This window comes from Molossus molossus, unplaced genomic scaffold (assembly GCF_014108415.1).
Source record: "Molossus molossus isolate mMolMol1 unplaced genomic scaffold, mMolMol1.p scaffold_m16_p_5, whole genome shotgun sequence".
Taxonomy (NCBI): Eukaryota; Metazoa; Chordata; class Mammalia; order Chiroptera; family Molossidae; genus Molossus; species Molossus molossus.
The window spans coordinates 49,059,368-49,078,227 of record NW_023425388.1 but is presented as its reverse complement, the minus strand read 5'-3'; the positions used below and the strand labels follow the sequence as shown (position 1 = coordinate 49,078,227).

General features: G+C 46.5%; 1 protein-coding gene across 1 annotated transcript; it reads right to left on the bottom strand.

Annotated features, from left to right (window-relative positions):
- Window positions 1–912: 912 nt before the first annotated feature.
- On the bottom strand, window positions 913–12,578 carry PSMD2 (proteasome 26S subunit, non-ATPase 2). Its single transcript, XM_036242879.1, has 21 exons — window positions 12,417–12,578; window positions 11,921–11,977; window positions 11,387–11,551; window positions 10,072–10,193; window positions 9,660–9,884; window positions 6,458–6,616; window positions 6,173–6,317; window positions 5,959–6,019; window positions 5,563–5,709; window positions 5,290–5,396; window positions 4,966–5,093; window positions 4,663–4,750; window positions 3,794–3,956; window positions 3,568–3,669; window positions 3,281–3,426; window positions 2,953–3,036; window positions 2,565–2,733; window positions 2,380–2,474; window positions 2,053–2,179; window positions 1,398–1,516; window positions 913–1,256 (listed from the first exon to the last, which is right to left on the bottom strand). The coding sequence occupies exons 1-21, from the start codon at window positions 12,549–12,551 to the stop codon at window positions 1,074–1,076; spliced, it is 2,727 nt and encodes a 908-aa protein (XP_036098772.1). The 5' UTR covers window positions 12,552–12,578; the 3' UTR covers window positions 913–1,073.
- Between the last annotated feature and the right edge of the window lie 6,282 nt (window positions 12,579–18,860).

Below are 18,860 nucleotides of genomic sequence, written 5' to 3'. Positions count from 1 at the left end.
TGTGACCTTAAATAAGTTATTGAACCTCTACAAACTTTACATTCCTCACTAAAACACAGGGATAAAATACCTACCTCTCAATGTTGTTGTGAGGTCTCAGAAGTATATAGAATTATTCTTTTAACATTTATAGAAGACCTATTAAATGCCAGTCACTGCTCAGAGTTTAAACCCAGAGTAAGTGTTAGATAAAATGCTAGCAATTACTGCCAGGCCACATGTTCTCTACTGCATCCACAGGGCTCAGACCCCAATAGTCAGTGTAGCTATACTCATACTAGCCCACCAGGAAGAAGCACTGCAGATCCAGAATGATCACATTCCAGGAAGGAGGCCACTTCTCTTTCCTCTTGCTACGCCAAAAGGAAGGTCAGGATCAAGTTTTCTTATACTGATTCTGCAAGAACAGCCCAATAGATGTTAACATGATCAATTTCTCAAAGGGTGACCTCCCAAGAGTAACAGAGGCTCACAGGAGCTAAAGATGTCCCTTTCAATCAGCAGCACAGAAGTCAAATTATAGAGTGGGGCTAATTCTGCTGCCTCTTCAAGCAGGGATCCTTAGTTTAGTCCAAAGTCAGGAAATGATAGGCTTGAGGTGGGTGTGCATTGACAGGGTTGGGGTAGGACGTATATGGGTCCACAAGCACCTCACAGTTATTTGTAAAAATCTGTGTATATGCATCTCCTAGAAAAGAAGATTCATTACATGTATCAGTGTCTCAAGGGTTTATGCCCTTAAAGATGAACTATTATCTTAAGATGATTAGGAAAAAGGGTTTGGTTCTTTCCATTCAAGGCAGCCTCCCTGCTAGCCTAGGCTCAGAGTTGCTACAAACAAAAACATCTCACATCTACTCCCCATCCCAGTCTGGCCTCTGGCCACCATACCCCAGAAAACAAACAGAAAGGGACCCTGGGGATAAAGTCTTTATTCAACAAAGTTATCTCACCCAGTAACAAAGAACAGGAGGTAACAACTCCACCAAAGGTCTGGAGCAGTGTCCATCCCTGGCAGCAGGAAGTATGGCCCACTGACATATCAGCTGCAGCTCAGAACCTTTAGTGGCCACTTAGAGGTCATAGTTGGGATTCTTCCGAAGGATAACAAAACCTTCCAGAATGGGAGTGACAGGAAGAAATTCTTCAGTGGCCAATTCTGCCCGCTCCCCGTGGGCCAACAACACTGGGGTTGTGTGTGTTTGGAACCCTGTGATAGCTTTAGGTTTGCCAGCCTGGCCCACCACATCCACTGCCTGCAAGGGGAGAAAAATTGAGATGAGGGACTCCAGATGGAAATGCAGCAGCAACCCAGAGCCCATACCAATTTCATAGAAGCAGGTATACCTGCATTCTCCAAGCTCTAGAATACAGCTCCACCCTACTTAACCCCTCACCTGGCCCACACGGACAGACACTGGCAATGGCCGCAGCTCCTCATCAAATGTAACCAGCATTCGGGGCTGCATGGCAGCCACCAGTCCATACAATACATAGTGAGATTTGCCTAGGATGACTAAGAGAGGAACACATCAGAGACATCAGAACAGGCCTGATCTAAACTTTGGGACCCCACTCCAGCCCTGACACTTTATTTATTTTTTGTATACGCCCCTAACGGGAACCGAACCCGGGACTCTCTGGTCCACAGGCCGACGCTCCAACCGCTGAGCCAAACCGGCCAGGGCTCCAGCCCTGACACTTTAACCCCTCATATAGCTGAACCCACACTCCTCTCCTCACATAATTTAATATAAACCAGAGATTGCCCCCACTTTACCCTGCCCATAGCCCTCAAATTTGATAATCACTTTCCTCCAATCACTCAGGAGCAGATTGGGCTCAGTTTTCCATCCTCAAAAGAAAATCTCTTTGGGCCAGATCAAAAGTGTGGGAAATAAAAGTTTCATGAGATCTATCACAGGCCTTAAAAACCTCCAGAGTGGTACAGAACTAACTCAAAGTCTTGTTCCTAAATGATCAAGGTGGCCCTGGTAGGGGTGGAGACAGGGCACCATGTGCCACCATATAAGATTCCTGACAGGAACTCACTGTTTCGGACATCCAGGAAAGAGACAAGCACAGTGAGCAGCCCAGCCACAGCCACTTGACTCATAAGCTGCCGGTCACTGTGGTAGGGGCAGAGGGTGAGTGTGCCCTTCCCTAAATGTGTCAGGCCCTGAAAAATACAGAAAGAAGCGGAGGTGGAGAGCCACATCTGAAAAGACATCACCTAACTTGGCCACACAGAAATCCCACTCACTCAACATCCTCCCTCCAAACCACACTCAAAGTTGTCTTCATGCCACTACATGTCTCCCTTCCATCCCCACAGATATGTCCCTCAGCATACTCTAAGGAAACAGTTCTATTCTTTACCTGTGCCAAGCGCACCATGAAGAGGTTGTTGGGGTCCTTGGCATGATACTGGGCTAACTGGCGCAGCATGGCAGCCAGCCGGGCGTTATTGGTACCTGGAAATGTTAAGCATCACAGAGGATTGAAAAAAAGGGCCTCAAACCTTCCCCGAAGCTGTTTATGATCTTTTTCCGATTGATACTCACCACTGCCCACCATGCCCATGGCAAAGATGGAGTTATAGGAAACTTCTGGATCAGCATCATGAGAAAATTTGCTTAGGGTATCCAGGATGTTGAGTCGTGGATTTGAAACAGAAATTAAGGCCAGTGCTAAAGGCACAGCCCGTCGGAGTGTGGGCTCCCCATACCTCAGCTGGTAACAAAAGAAAATAACAAAGGTATCACAGAAAATAGTAAAAATAAGTTTTGTTACTGGAACAAACTAATAAGTAAAAGGGGCTTTAATGAAATTTTATAGAAAGGGCACAGAAAAAAACATTTCTCAATCAGGAAAACCTATCAAGAAAGTCTCCTCTGAGGAACCCTACGCATCAAAACCAGTATATTCTCATCTTGTCCATGAGATACTCACCAGGTGGCCAAAGGTTCGTAGTGCCATCTCTGCACCAATTTCTTCCCCCATAGCAATAAGGGCAATCCCCAGCACAGCCACTCCCTGCAATTTAAGAGGTAGCAGAACCCAGTGAGTTCAGGGAAGAAAAAAACTCACCCTTGACCAGAGTCCTGTCTAAGAAGAAAAAGCTGTCCTTACCCCTTACCCCTCATGTAAGGAACCCAGTCTTGTGCTATTTCAATACCCAGCAATACCCAGAGGGGTTCAAAAACAAACCCAAACCAGCTCCTCTGCAAGCTTCCCTTCCCTCAGAGCCTCACTCAGAGTGCCCAGCAGCCCACAGAACCTGATGTGCTCCCATGTCAGCAGGAGCTTCCTTCTTGTCCTTGTCCTTCTTTTCCTTCTTGTCCTTGTCTTCCTCCTTTTCCTTGGAGTCAAAGTGTTCACTACAAATGTGGAGCAGTTGCTGCACCTTCAGTACATTCCCAGAACCTGCAGCAAGAAGTAAGAGCGAGGAAGGGTAGAAATAAGAAGGCACCAAGGAAAAGCTTCCTCCAAGAATAGAAGAAGCTAAACAATCTGAAAAAAAGTCCAGGAGAGAAATAAGTCACTGGGAAGCACAAAGACACAGACCTGCATAGGCACACACATCCACCAATGTGTTGGCAAAACTGCGGAATGGCTCTGACACAACCTCCAGCGCAGCCAAGATTGCCTCGATGGCCTCTCCCTTCCCTACAGAACAGATTTAAGTGGTCAGAAGACACTGGCTACCATACAGCAGAGCCTGACACATTAATCTTCCTACTGTATCCACTTATTGTCAGCCTTTTGCCCAAAAAGAGAGACATCCCCTCACCCAGGTGATTGAGGCCCAGTCCAAGAGGAAGCCAACGGGCATAAGTGTCCTTGAGCTCAGTCTCTGACTTCTCCATGATGGTCTGAAGGATAGTGGAAGTGACATCTCCATTGCAGGATCCCACTGCTATCATTCCACAGGCTAGAGCTGTCACACCTGCCACCTAGAAACAGGAAAATCAGTACTACATGTAGTAAGTTTACCTACCTTGACTCCAGATACCAATTCCTACAGCCTGTTGTAACTGCACTAAGTAAACATTCCTTTCTGATGGAAGGTCAAAATAACAATAGTAGCAACAATTCACTGAACACTTACTATGTCAGCCATTATACCAACTGCTTTGTCTACTATTAACATTTAATCACAACAACCCCATGAAACAGGTCCTACTGTTATTCCTCTTTTATTGGTAAGAAAAATGAAGCCTAAAGAGGTTAAGTTATATGTCCAAGATCACACTGTTTATAAGCAGAGCTGGCAGGATTTGAACTTAGGTCTTTCTGAGTAAAGCCTACGCTATATTTATCTATCACTAAAACAACTCTTCTCAAGTAAGAAAATTTAGGGCTGACCAATAACCAGAACAGTGAGAGAATCACCCACCCAAACTGGGTTAAATTACTTGCCACTCTGGTCTGGTACTGCCCCACAGATCCCAATGGCTGGAACTCAATACCAAAATGTTAACACATTAGCAGCAACACCACTGGGACTTAAAATCCCAATTCCAAGGGATTTCACTAAAAGTGATATACTTACCACTCTCCCATCCCCAACTCCATTTCTTTTTTCAGTTTATCACAGCAAGTGGTAGGACTCAGAGTACCTTCCCCACCTCCCCTAAATGACCAACTGCCTTGACTCACCTCCATACTGGACTTGGAATCTCCCATCACGGGCAGCAGCAGTGTTAGAACATCTTCGCGATTGGAGCCAGCATAGGCCAAGCCTAGCCTACAAAACCCAGGGAGATGCAGTACCCGACACACACCCAAGGAAGAAACAAAAAGAGGATTGGTCATTCATTCATCATTTCAGTGTCACCAAGAGCCAAATACTTGACAGGCATGGTGGTAGTTCTTGGTAATACAGAGGTAAAAAGGGCCAATTCCTGTTTTCAAAGAGATTTCAGGCTGAGTGCTACCAGAAATAGAAGAAATAAGCCTTACCCAAAGATAGAACCAAGTCTCATAGTGTTGCTGTTGTGGAGAACATAGTCCGAGAGCAGTGCCAGAGCGGGGTCACACTCATTCCGGACTCCTGAGTTCACAATGCCACAGGCCAGGAGGGCTCCTGACTGCAAAAATGCAAAGGTATTCTTCACTCAGGCTACTCTACCTTCCTCACCACAAAGATGCAACACAGGCCTCAGAGCAGCACCTGCTTTAACTGGAGTTAAAAACCAAGTAGACCTTACAAATAAAAGAGAGGTCCTGTGGGCCCTCGAACAGGGAAAGGGGATATCCCTATTAGTGGGCTGTGCCCAGACCAACCTTGATGTAATCCTCAGAGGAGTACAGGTACTTGTCAATTTGGGTGAGGCCACCATCCACATCCCACAGCAGAATCATACCAAGGGAAGCAGCTGCACTCAACATTCCTATACCAAGAAAAAAAAAACCTGTCTTACAATGGTCCTACACTGAGAAAACTGTTATAAAGAGTCTCTTAGGAACTGCACTGGGGATCGCTTTTCAGAACGTATGAACCTAGGACAACAAGAGTGACCAAAACAACACAAAGTTAAAGTAGAAACAGAATTATACCATGGTCCTTGTTCTTGTAAAGCCATTTGTTGCCATCATCAGTCAGCAGCTTATCCTGACCAAAGGCTGCATTCACAAAGCCATTCACGAAAGAAGAGGCCAGGTTCATGCGGGCAGAGTCCACTTGAGAGCCACTGCCCCCAAACCCTGCGCAGGAGGGAGAGGAAAGGAAGGTTGGTTTAGAGTAGGGCAAGAAAGAAACATGGCAGCTGGTATCTGGTTCTGAGCTGGCCTCTTAGGATCCTCTATCTTTGCTCCCAACAGTGACCTGGAGGAAGGATATGTGGGAATTCTGAGCTCTATAGGATAAATGTGTTGGGCCAACCTATCACTCCCAATACAAAAGGCATAATTAATAATCCTCCAATCCCCAAACACATGCAGATAGCTACTCACTATTGTTCTCTAGGTGGGTTTTATAGATGTCATCAGGCACCTTGGGCTCCATGATATCCAGCTAAAGAGAAGTCAGAGGGTCACAACTGCTCTCTGAGTCCTCCCCTAGCTGTTCCTTCTGCTATCCCACTGAATTGCAATCAGGAATCTAGTCGGTGATGGTAAAGTAGAATCACAACCAAGAAAGTTTTGATAGAAAGGGGCAAAGTCTCACCTCCCGAGCTAACGCCAAGAAGTTGCTATTGAGCTGCACATTGGACATGATCTCTGTCAGGTCTTCATACTCCTCCACATCTTCACTCAGCTCCAGAAACACCCCATGCCGGCCTAGCATGAATGCCATCTGCTTCTGCACTACCCTGTGGAAGAGAGCCATGACATGTGCTCAGCCCCTATCCACTTAGGGCACAGAAAAGCCCCTCAAGCCCTAACCAGAAACTGCAAGCGCGCCCCCTCCCCCCCATGAGCTTATCTCTTCATTGACTTCTTCCCTACATACACATCCTTGCAGGAGGTGAAGATGTCTTCTACCAGTTCCATGTCATTGAGCATCAATGCCAATCTCAGGGCTTCAGGGAAGCGACTGAACTTTCGAAACACACCCAAGGCACAACGCAGTAGGGCAGAGTTCTCAGGCTCGGGTACATAATTCACACAACTACAAAAGTAAAAATAATAAAGGAATCAGAAGTTCCAGACATGCACTTATCCCACTTATTTCACTTACCGAAAATAACTACTAAATGCCATGTGTGTGTATACACACACACACACACACACACACACACACACGTTATCCAGGTACTATGCCAGATGCTGGGACTACTAAGGGGACATGATGTTTCTGTCCCCAAGTAGCTTATAGACATCAACAAAGTAATGACAGTTTGATGCTACCCTTGATGCAAATGCTCTGAGAAAACAGAGGAGGCACAATTAAGAAATAAGTGCTGGACTTCCGGTCAATATGGCGGTGTAGGTAAACATGGTATTGCATCCTCCCACAATCACATCAAAGTTACAACTAAACTACAGAACAACCATCATTCAAAACTGCCTGAAATCAAGCTGAATGGAAGTCCTACAACTACGGAATTAAAGAAGCAGCCACATCGAGACTGGTAGGAGGGGTGGAGGTGGACGGGCTGGTCCCATACCCACATGTGGCGGATAAAAATCAGGAGGACACCTCGGCTGGGAAGGTCCTCCCTGATGACTGAGGGGTCCCCATCCCACACCAGGCACCATGCTCAGGGTTCCAGTGCCAGGAAGAGAATCCCCATAACTTCTGGCTGGAAAAACCAGCGGGAACTGAGGTTCAGGGAGGCTGAGGCAGCTGGAGCCCCAGGCAGCTCCTTAAAGGGCCTGCGCACAGACTTATCGGACTCACTCCCTCTAAGCTTGGAAGGGAGGCAGCTCGAGGGGCGCCAGAGACATACAGGGAAGAACTGAGCTGTTTGGCATTGGAGCAAGGGCTGGAGAGGGGGCTTTCTCTGGAACCAACGTGCGCTGTCAGAGGCCTTTATTCCTTTCGTGGGCCCTTCCCTGGGGCGGCAAACAGCCGCCATATCTGGGACTCCAGCAACCTGGCTCACATTGGTTGCCCCGCTCTGATGATTCCCTGAGGCCTCACCCCACCCAACTTTCAGGCCCACCCAAGCTGTTGCCAGTTGCTTAACCATAGGATTGGCCTGTCTTGGATCCTGCTTCAGGTTTTCCTAAATTCTTTCAAACGAGCAGCATCTGATCTCAGCTAGCCCCATACCTCTAGTTAAGTAATACACAGAAACAAACACAGGGAGGAAGCCAAAACGAGGAGACAAAGAAACAGGTCCCAAATGAAAGAACAAAACAAAATCCCTGGAAAAGAACTAAGCGAAATGGAGATAAACTACCTAACAGATGCTGAGTTCAAAATACTGCTTATAAGGATGCTCAATGAACTTAGTGAGAACCTCAGCGAACTTAGTGAGGGCCTCAAGAGCATAAAAAAGGACAAGTCAGAAATGAAGGAGGCACTGCCCTGGCTGGTTTGGTTCAGCGGTTAAAGTTTCGGCCTGTGGACCAGAGAGGCCCGGGTTCGGTTCCCACTAAGGGCATGTACCTCGGTTGCAGTTTGTCCCTGGCCCCGGTTGGGGTCAGTGGGTGGCAGCCACTCGATGTGCCTCTCTCACATCGATGTCTCTCTCTCTCTCTCCTTCCCTCTCTCCCTCCCAATCTATCTGAAGATAAAATGCAAAAATGTCCTCGGGTGAGGATTTAAGAAAAAAAAAAAAGAAATGAAGGAGGCACTAACTGAAATAAAGAATAATTTACACAGATTCAATAGTAGAGTAGGTAAAGCCAAGAAGCAAACCATCGATTTGGAATATAAGGAAGCAAAAAACACCCAATCAGAACAGCAAAAAGAAAAAAGAATCCAGCCCTGGCCGGTTTGGCTCAGCGGTTAAAGCGTCAGCCTGCGGTCTGGAGACACCTGGGTTCGGTTCCCGCTAAGGGCATATACCTTGGTTGCAGTTTGTTCCCGGCCCTGGTTGGGTCGTGTGGCTGGCGATCACTAGATGTGTCCCTTTCACGTCGATGTCTCTCTCTCTCTCTCTCCCTCCTACTCTATCTGAACAAAATATTAAAAAAAAAAAAAAAAAAGAATGTCCTCGGCTGAGAATTAAAAATACTGTTGGGGTTGTTTTAAAAAAGAAAAAGAAAAAAGAATCCAACAAAATGACAAGAGTGTAAGGAGCCTCTGGAACAGCTTCAGGCCTGCCAACATTCACATCTTGAGGGTGCCAGAAGGAGAAGAGAGAGGACAAGAAATCGAAAGCCTAATAATGGCAGAAAACTTCCCTAACTTGGTGAAGGAAACAGACATACAAGTCCAGGAAGCACAGAGGGTCCCAAACAAGATGAACCCCAAGAGGCCTACACCAAGACACATCATCATCAAAATGCAAAAGGTTCAAGACAAAGAGAGAATCTTAAATGCAGCAAGAGAAAAGCAGTTAGTTACCTACAAGGGAGTTCCCATAAGACTGTCAGCTGATTTCTCAAAAGAAACTTTGGAGGCCAGAAGGGAGGGGCAAGAAATATTCAGAGAGATGAAAAGCAAGAACCTACAAGCAAAATTACTCTCTCCTGCAAAGCTGTCATTTAGAATCAATGGCCATACAAAGAGTTTCCCAGACAAGAAAAAGTTAAAGGAGTTCATCACCACCAAACCGTTATTATATGAAATGTTGAAGGTCTTTTTGAAGAAAAAGATAAAATATATGAGCAAACAAAATGGCAATGAATACGTATCTATCGACAATGGAATCTACCAACAAAATGAACAGGCAGAACAGAAACATTCTCATAGATACAGAGAACATTTTGTTGGTTGCCAGATGGGAGGGGGTTGGGGAGAATGGGAGAAAAAGGTGAAGGGATTAAGAAGTACAAATTGGTTGCTAGACTGACAAACCTCAAAGGGAAGTGGAGTTGGGGGGTGGGAAGACATAAACCAAAGAACTTACATGCATAACCAATGGACACAGACAACAATGTGGGAAAAAGCAGGAGGGGGGCAGGAGTTTAGAGGAGAGAGTTAATGGGGGAAAAATGAGGAACATGTGTAACACATTCAACAATAAAGATTAAAAAAAAAAAAAGAAAGAAGTGCTGGGACAGTAGGCCTGCCACCATTCCCTACCATACTCGCTCACCTGGTGAGATAGAGGCAGACCTTTGCATAGGCATTCTCATCAATGTCCTTCTCCAGCATATCCACCTGCTCAATTTCCATGAGCAGGTCACAGGCCTCATGCTCTGCATTGTGGGCCATGTTGTAGGGAACAATCTCCTTCACCAGGGTCAGCAGTGGTTCCCGCTGTGTCTTCTCTGCGTCATCCAGCTCCTGCCACTCCTTAGCCACCTCTCCTGCTAGATGCCTATGGACAGGCCCAGACCATTAGGGGAGCACAGCTTCCCAGGAAACACTCCCCTGTGGGTCAAGGAATTCAGTGTCTGGGAAACTCAATAATACACTGGTACTCCAAGACAGATAGTAAGTACTCTAAGAGCAAACTCAGAATTATACCTCAGAACCCCTTTCAGGTTCCCAAGAAAATGTCTTACCTGACATATTCATGACCCCAGGATGCCAATTCCTCCTGGGAGCCCACTAGCCGATACTTGAGGCACTCACGCTCCCCACTCATGGTCATCGCCAAAACAGAGATGATATCAGCAGCAAAACGCTTTAAAGAAACCAGACTTTGAAGTTAAATCCAGAGTATGGGGGGATTTACACTATGGAATCAAGACCACTTTTACTATCCCCAAAACTAAGTATTAACTACACCAGCCTCTATACTAGAAATTTACACATGGCATCTAAGCTAAGCCTCACAATAACTCCAAGGTTAGTGTTGCTATCTCCCTTTTATTTTTTTTTAATCCTAACCCAAAAATATGTTTTTATTGATATTTAGAGAGAAAGGAAGGGAGAAAGAGAAACAGTGACGTGAGAGAAACATCTATCGGTTACCTCCCATACACACCCTAACCGAGGAAGGTACCCACAACCTTTTGGTATACAGGATGATGCTCCAACCAACTGAGCCACCTGGCCAGGGTACAATCTCCCTTTTAAACAAATATGGTTGGCCCAGCCGGTGTGGCTTAGTGGCTGAGCGTTGACCCATGCACCAAGAGGTCGCCTGTTCGATTCCCGGTCAGGGCACATGCCCAGGTTGTGGGCCCGATCCCCAGTGGGGGGCATGTAGGAGGCAGCCAATTGATGTTCTCTCTCATCAATGTTTCTGGCTCTCTCTCCCTCTCCCTTTCTCTCTCTCTCTACTAATATCAATAAAGAAAAAAAATTTAAACCAACATGGTTGAAGGACAGTAATAAGGGGAGAGTGGAGAAAGATGGACTCTCAGTTTTATTCTAATCACAATAGTAAACTATTAAAAGGCTTCAAGCAGAAAAGACTCACAATCTAGAAAGACCACTATGACTGCTGTATGAAAGACAAACTGTGTAGAAAGTCAAAAATCAGGAAGAAGGCCTGTTAGGCTGCTGCAGTGATTCCGGTGAGAACTGAGGATTTCCTAGTTTACAGTTGTCACAACAGACAAAGAAATGATTGAACTGGGTATATTTTAAAGAAAAAAAGGACTGAATGTACATGGAATATCAGAAAAGAAAAACTTAAGGTTAAGCGTGTCCAACATAAATAACAGAAACAGTAACTTCTGAGAAGGTAATCCTCCTTTGTTGCTTTCCTCCTACCAGCACTTATGTGAGTATTTTGACTGGGATAAGCTCTGTTCAACTAGCTCAGGTCTCAGGTCTATCAGGTTTCCTGTGACTCCCCACGAATGCCATGGGTGCTCATGAAAAGGAATTCCTAAACTAGGCCTTCGGCAGCTTCTGAACTAGTTTTACCTTATTCTCCCCAGGGGCCATGTTCTCATATATTTCTTTCAGCTTGCCATAGTGTGGGCGCAGAAATTTGAGAGGCTTGGGCACTGAAGTCATAGAAGTTGTAGAAGAACGAATCTGTCTCCGCAGTTCCTCCAGGGCTGGTCGGTACAGGGACGTGTCCTTCTCCTGATCAGATGTGAGGGTCAGACAAAAAAGTGTCACATCTCTGAAGCCATACTACAAAGGTATTTAACAACTCCCCTAGGAAAGTCACTGTCTTATTCATCTGTGATTCCCCAACTACCTGCACACTGCCTGGCACAAAAACAAATGACCCCAGTCAAGAGTTCAAGAACTGCTTCTCCCAGAAAGCTACAAAATGCTTCAAATATCCTTTGTTGCTTTCCTCCCTCACAACATTGTCGTAACACTGATCCTAACATACAGCCCAGCTTTCCATATACCTCACATAGTTGTTGCCTCAAAATGGAATAACGCAAACAAGTGGGAAAGCTCCAACTAGGCACCCACTCATGTTAACATATCATGACTCACCCCGAGTCGTTCCACGAGCATCTCCAGTTCATCCTGAAGCTGTTTGTCCTCCTCAGACTGAAGAGTTGGAGGAAGAAGCTCATCAAGAGAAGGAATGCCATACACATCCTTCTCCCATGCACCCTGGGGCTGATGGACAGTAAGCCTGCCTCTTTAGGAGAGACCAGGTGGAGAGGAGAGAGAGCGGGAATGGAAAGCACTGCTGGGAAAGCAGCCTGGCTCCTGGACCAGTCTCTGCTTGAAGACGTTCTAAAACATGGAGTGACAATGGATCCGTCCCGACCCCCCTCGCGAGGCGGTGGTAAGGGTGGGGGGGCGGTGGAGGTGACAGCGCCGAATGGTGGATGTGGGGCAGAGAAATGGGGTGCCGGAAGCCCCGAGGGTCGCCCCATCCGCCCTCTCCCGGACGCAGCGGGGCCGTTGGGTATCTGGCCCAAGGAAGGCCTACGGAGCCGCCGTGACTCAGCCCGCGCCGGCTCCCAGGGCCACGCCTCACCAGCTCCTGCTCTTTGTCCTTGTCGCCGGCATCCCGCCGCTCCTTGCCGCCCGGCTTCTCCTCTGCGCCGCCGGGAGCCGTCGATGGGGGTTGCTGGGGCTGCACCGATGCCTTGTCGCGGCCGCCTTCCTCCATCTCCGCCGCCACTGCCGGCCAGCTGCGCGCGCACCTCTCACACCGCCCCGTTTCCCAGGGAGCCTCGCGCGCGTCGCCCACGGCGCCCCTCCTTCTCCAGAGCCCGCCTGCGACCGGAAACGACGCCACAGCCCGGGAGTCCCAGCTGTCGGACCGTCTTCCGAAGCCGCACGAAAACTGCGATTCCCAGCTTCCCGCGCGCCACAGCGCTCCCAGGGGACCTGGTGTCTTGAACGCCCCGAGGCCGGGGTTCGCGTGCGCTCACTGCGCTAGGAGCTGAGCCGGCTGCGCGCCGAGAGACCGCCCATAGGTTTCCCTATACGGTGTGCATAGTGCCCAGTGACACCCCCGTTGGCTGCGGGGTGGGACGAACGGATGCAATTCTTGAAAGCCGGGACTCTTGATCGCCGTGTGTGTGACGTTTGTGTAATCTGTGTGTAGCCCCACACCACTGTGGAATATTAACCTTATTACACTCCCTCCCCCACCCCCCGTTGCAGGAGTGTGCGTTCTTTATATGTAATTACCATGAGGATACCTACCATCTTAAATCCACCAGTGGAACCAGGTGGAGCAGAACTCAGTAAATAAAGTCGTATGCTCCAGTGCTGTGTTACGGGGCTAAAAACGGAACAAGGCAAGGTCTTTGCCCTCTGTCTGTCTTTTGGTCTTTCTCGGGTATTACGGACACTGAATCAGGACTGATTTTAAATATCACATACTGTTCTCAAAACCTTTTGAGTTTGGTAAGGTTGTGTCCATTTTACACAAGAAATCATATATAGTAAGGAGTCACATCAGGATTTAAGCGTTGATCTTTCAGTCTTCCAAGCTCTTGACTTTCAGGCAAACCTTAAAGTTCCTTCAGTGTGGACTATGTGTATGTATGTAGAAGGTGAGAAAAGAGAAAGTAATTCTCCCCTTCATCTGGTGAGAACACTCACCATTTGGCCTGGAGTCTTATTTTATTGGTTTGGCATTAAAGAACACAGAAACTTTGTTTAAAAAAACAAAAACACTGGCACAGCGTGGTTAGCACTGAATGAATGTTAGCTAGATATTTGTATAGATACAGGTGTAAAGGTCTGAAACACATTTTAAAACCTGTTGCTTGCCACAGCTGGTGTGGCTCAGTTCACTGAACGTTGTCCTGTGCACCAAAAGGTTGCCGGTTCAATTACCAGTCAGTGCACATGCCCAGGTTGCAGTCTTGATCCCTGGTCAGGGTGCCTGCGGGAGGCAGCTGATTGATGTTTCTCTCTCCCTTCCTCTCTATAATCAATAAAAATACATTTAAAAAAACTAAAAACGTGTTGCTTTTTTCCACTCAATGCTAGGATTCTGGGATAACTTTGCATTTCCATCACCAATGACTCCCCTATCCCCCGTCTGCTGATAGAAACTGTGTAGGCTATAGCTATTCTGCCAATACTATCTCTGACTTCAAGATGTCCATATGTTGTCCTGCTTTCTTCAGTCTTCTGTAAAGGTATTTCTCCTAAATGACTCGTTTTTCCATGACTTCCTTCTATCAGAGCTCATATTTTGTCTTTTATACCAATCATGTCCCATCTTGGAGGAGACTGGGTGATGTGGCATAAAATACAGTCTGTTAACAACAGCTGATGGCTCTAGATGAAAACTATATGGATGTTTGTTGTATACTGTTTTAACTTTTTGGTAGGTTTAAAATGTTTCAAGATAAAAAAGTTGGGGGTGAGTGGGAGAACATAAACTTTAGAGAGCAGCAGACTGGTGTTTAAAACCAAATTCTGCCCTTCACTAGTTGTAATAATTGGACACGTTTTCTAACCTCTCTCAACCTGGTTTCTGCCTCTGTGAAATGTGGGTAATGAAGTCTCTCCCTCATAATTTGATATAAGAATGAAATAAAACAACATAAGTAAAGTATTTGGTTAGGTGCCTGACGATTGGAAAGAAGGCAGTTGTCATTTCCCACCTACCTGCAATCTGCATGGCTGAGGTAAATGTTCTTGTTCCACACTCCCCACCTCTAAGCACTCAAGTCCCCAGACCTCTCTAGCCAAATGCAAATGTCTGGCAGTTATTTCAAGGCCCCATCATAACATTGATGTGCTGCTCAAGCTTCATTTCAGTCAGATTACCCTCTTAGAAGCACTCCTTTCTACCATTTGGCCAAACTTCCAGCCTTGTGGCCAAATTGCCATTCAGTCGGCCAGCCCATCACCTGTCCCTTCCTACCAACTTCCTTCAAATGGCACCCACAAGCCTGCTGTGCTGCCCCCAAACTCATGGCCCGAGATGTAGAGTTATGCATCTTATGGATGGCTCTATTCATCTGAGAACCATTCAAGCCAAAGCAGCATTTACATAACACCAGAAGTGCTCCTGGCAGGACACAGCATTGCACTGTTTCCATTAGGTTGCTACTTTCTTTTTGTGATAATTGCCAGTTAGATTGCACTGTGACCCTTGTTACTCTTAATTGCCGGGACAGCCAATGTTACAATCCCCTCTTTTCATACCTACTATTATAACTTCTCTTCTCCAGACTCTTACCTCTCATTATGCCCCTTTCATCTACCCATTCTAATCATTCTAAACATTTCACCATTTCTGAACATGCCTGCCCTTCAAACTGATTGGCCTTTTCACATTGCCATTCCTTGTGTATGGAATGCCCTTCACTGTTTTCAGCTAGCAAATTCTCCCATGCTCTGCACTCTAGCTCAATGTCACCTGTCTAGGATGCTTTTCCTGTTCTACCTTTCAAGTTATTCATTTCTTCCCCGTACTCCCACCATGCTTGATATATACTTCTCCCTCCCTAGACTCTGAGCTCTTGGAACAACTGTGTCTTCTTCACCTTTGTGCCCATAGCACTCAACCTAAGACCTGGTTTGTGGTAGGCCTTGACAAATATTTCTTGAATGAATAAATGAATGAATGAACAGATGGCTTTTCATTCATCTTCAGGTCATCTTTGTGTATAATAATGGCCTAGGGCTCTCTTTCGAGCCCAGAATGCAGCATTGGAAAACTGTCCAGATTCTCCTTTAAGAGTCATAATAGGCCCACTGAAACTATGCTTATTTTATAAGGGACTCTCTTCCAGTCTGATATTTCCAGTGTGCTTCCAAGTGTGAAATCATATTGTTTGACATATGTTACCTAGTTGTGAATGGGAATTAGTCGGACTTCCCAATGTGCCAGTGTAGGGTATGGCCCAGCACCTTACCAATAATTGAATAATTGCTCTGATGTGTTCACTCAGGTGCACCATCCTTTAATCCTCCTTTTGCCTTCACACACCAGAGCATATCACAGATGCATGTTCACCAGCACTAAGGTTGAAGGTCTGTCACCTGTTCACCTTGCCTTGCCTCTGGAACCAAGCACCTGCAGAGTGCTCAGCAAACAGGTGCTACCTGGCTTAATTTCAGCTCAACATGTGCCTAGGTTTCCTGCAGCTGCCTGTTTGTCTCATGTGCCTGGCCCAAGGAAGCTGGGTGGCATGAAAATGCACCTGCTGGTGATGGTCTCACATAGAAGTATGATGAAATTGCCCAGAAGACAATTGCCTGTGCTTGAGTGTAAACTCTGTCACGACTTAAAAGACTAAATGGTGGTGATTAAGAGCATATGAATTCCAAATATTATTTTAATGCAGTCTGACTTATCTGACATTGGAAGTTATGTAATCTTTCCCCTTAGTTTCTTCACTTGTAAAACAGATGATAGAACCTACTTATAAGTTATTTGGGAATTTAATGAGCTGTTTTTATTTTTTTATTTATCCTCACCCAAGGACATTTTTGCATTTATCTTCAGATAGAGCAGGAGGGGGGGGGGGGAGGAGAGACAGAGAGAGAGAGAGAGAGAGAGACAGAGAGAGAGAGAGAGAGAGAGAGAGAAACATTGATGTGAGAGACACACATCGAGTGGTTACCACCCACATGACCCCAACCAGGGCAGGGGACAAACTGCAATCGAAGTACATGCCCTTAGTGGGAACGGAACCCGGGGCTCTCCGGTCCGCAGGCCAACGCTCTAACCACTGAGTAAAGCTGGCCAGGGCTAATGAGATGTTTTTAAAGTGCTTAGTATAGACTTAAACAAAGTAGGAATTCAGTATATGAAAGCTGCTGCTTATTATTATTAGACACTTTGACTTTTTTACAAATATGGAATTTCTTTTTTTTTTTTTGTTTTGTTTTGTTTTGTTTTTTTATCCTCACCCGAGGATATTTTTCCATTTTTTGTACAGATAGAGTGGGAAGGAGAGAGAGGAAGAGAGAGAAAGTGAGAGAAACATCGACGCGAAGGGACACATCGAGTGGCTGCCACCCGCATGACCAACCAAGGCCGGGGACAAACTGCAACCGAGGTACGTGCCCTTAGCGGGAACCGAACCCGGGTCTCTCCGGACCGCAGGCCGACACTCTAACCGCTGTGCCAAACCGGCCAGGGCACAAATATGGAATTTCAATGTCACAGTGGCCAGCTGGTCAGCATCCTAAGTTGGCCTCTGAAAGCAGATGTCAAGGGTAAGGCTTTATGCTGCCAAGCCTCTCTTCTCACTCATCATGCTCTCTGACATATAAATCTCATCCTCTGTGCAATATCCTAACTTCACAAATCATTTCCTAATATTTCTTTGGGTTCAGAAATTTGCTAAGTCCATGAACTCCTTTTCAAAACATTAAAGCTGAACTGGTCCTCGGACGTCATCTCATCCAAGCCACTTACTTTATAGACTGAGCCCCGAGGAGGGGATAAGCCATGCCTAGTGTCACACATTTAGGGGGTAAACTGGAGCCAGAACTAGGTCTCCAGATGTGATGCCCCTCCTCTTTCTGATACATTTTGCTGTCCCTCCTGGAGTCATGCTCTCAGAGGCGCAAGCCATGCCTTCCCTTGGTCATGGAGTTCCCAAGGCCACTTTGCTCCTTTTTGAATAGCCATCTATTTCCTTCCCTTGGTGAGCAGCAGCACCTCCAAGTAACTTGATAGGGGCCCAAATATAGCTCTTTATGGGGCCAGCCTGGTACTGGACAGGAGACTAACTCTGGGACACATACCGGGGCCATCACCTAGGGACCAGGAACCCCAGCACCAATCACTGGCAAAGCTTCACTCTTACCCTTCCAAACTCAACAAACCCTCCCCCACCTTGGAGAAAACTGAGTTTTGTTTTTGTTTTGTTTTTAATCCTCACCCGAGGCTATTTTTCCATTTTTTGTATGGATAGAGTGGGAGGGAGAGAGAGGAAGGGAGAGAGAGAGAGAAACATCGAAGTGAAGGGACACATCGAGTGGCTGCCACCCACACGACCAACCAGGACCGGGGACAAACTGCAACCGAGGTACGTGCCCTTAGCGGGAACCGAACCCGGGTCTCTCTGGACCGCAGGCCGACGCTCTAACCGCTGAGCCAAACCGGCCAGGGCGAAAACTGAGTTTTAAAGGGAATTGAGATTGGCCTTTTCCACTGTTTTGCTCTGGTTTCCATTTTACAGGTAAAGAAACTGAGGATCACAGAGGTTAAGGAACAGGCTCAAGTTCATACAGCTATCAGAGCTTCGATTTCAACCAGGTCTCTTTGAATTCAGTGATATGGTTAGGGTTATATCTGTAAAATGGAAACTGGAGGACTTATAAAATATGCCACTATGATGATTAGGTGAGCAGATAAGCTCATTAAGGTGAACGTGCCAACAGAAGAATCACTTGAGGGAAGGTTCATCTTATTCATCTCTGCATCACCAGTGCCTGGCACATTGTTGGTAATCAATACATTTTAAAAAATATATCTGTGAATGTATAAATTAATAAATGAACAAATGAAGAAATAAGCCACCTAGCAGAGGTGCCTGGAACACAAGAGGCTTTCAATAAATGCTTCTTTCTCTCCCTTATTCTGGGGGGTGGCACCCATACCTGCAGTCTCTGTGCCTGGCACTTGCTAGGCCCTAATGAGTGTATGTAGGTGGGATGAGTGACTCTCAGGAGCACTGAGCCTTTGAGGTGATGGGGAAATGAATGTCTTTTCAGCTGCAAGCAGAGGCCAGTGCTTTAAGCTCCAGGGAATGATGTGCTACCTTGGCCACGCTTCCCTCCACTGTAGGGTGAGGGCCACCCGCCTTTCAAGCTGACCCTAGCCCAGTAGTTACCCAAACCCAGTTGCATGCACCAGGGGAGGGTAGTGGCAAATTCTTTGAGCCATAGAACAGCCCGCAATGGGGATATGGCCACCAATGAAGAGAGGATGTACTCTGCCCAATCAGACCCAACTTCATTCCATTCTTCCAACCCGCCTCTCTTTCAC

What these genes read in the sequence shown, in the direction of transcription:
- PSMD2 (XM_036242879.1), bottom strand. Translation starts at nt 12,551, where the DNA reads ATGGAGGAAGGCGGCCGCGACAAGGCATCGGTGCAGCCCCAGCAACCC. An exon ending in GTCTGCCTCTATCTCACCAG is followed by an intron (nt 6,617 to 9,659) that starts GTGAGCGAGTAT and finishes TTACTTTTGTAG; the next exon opens with TTGTGTGAATTATGTACCCG. An exon ending in CCTCTGAGGATTACATCAAG is followed by an intron (nt 5,094 to 5,289) that starts GTTGGTCTGGGC and finishes GCATTTTTGCAG; the next exon opens with TCAGGAGCCCTCCTGGCCTG.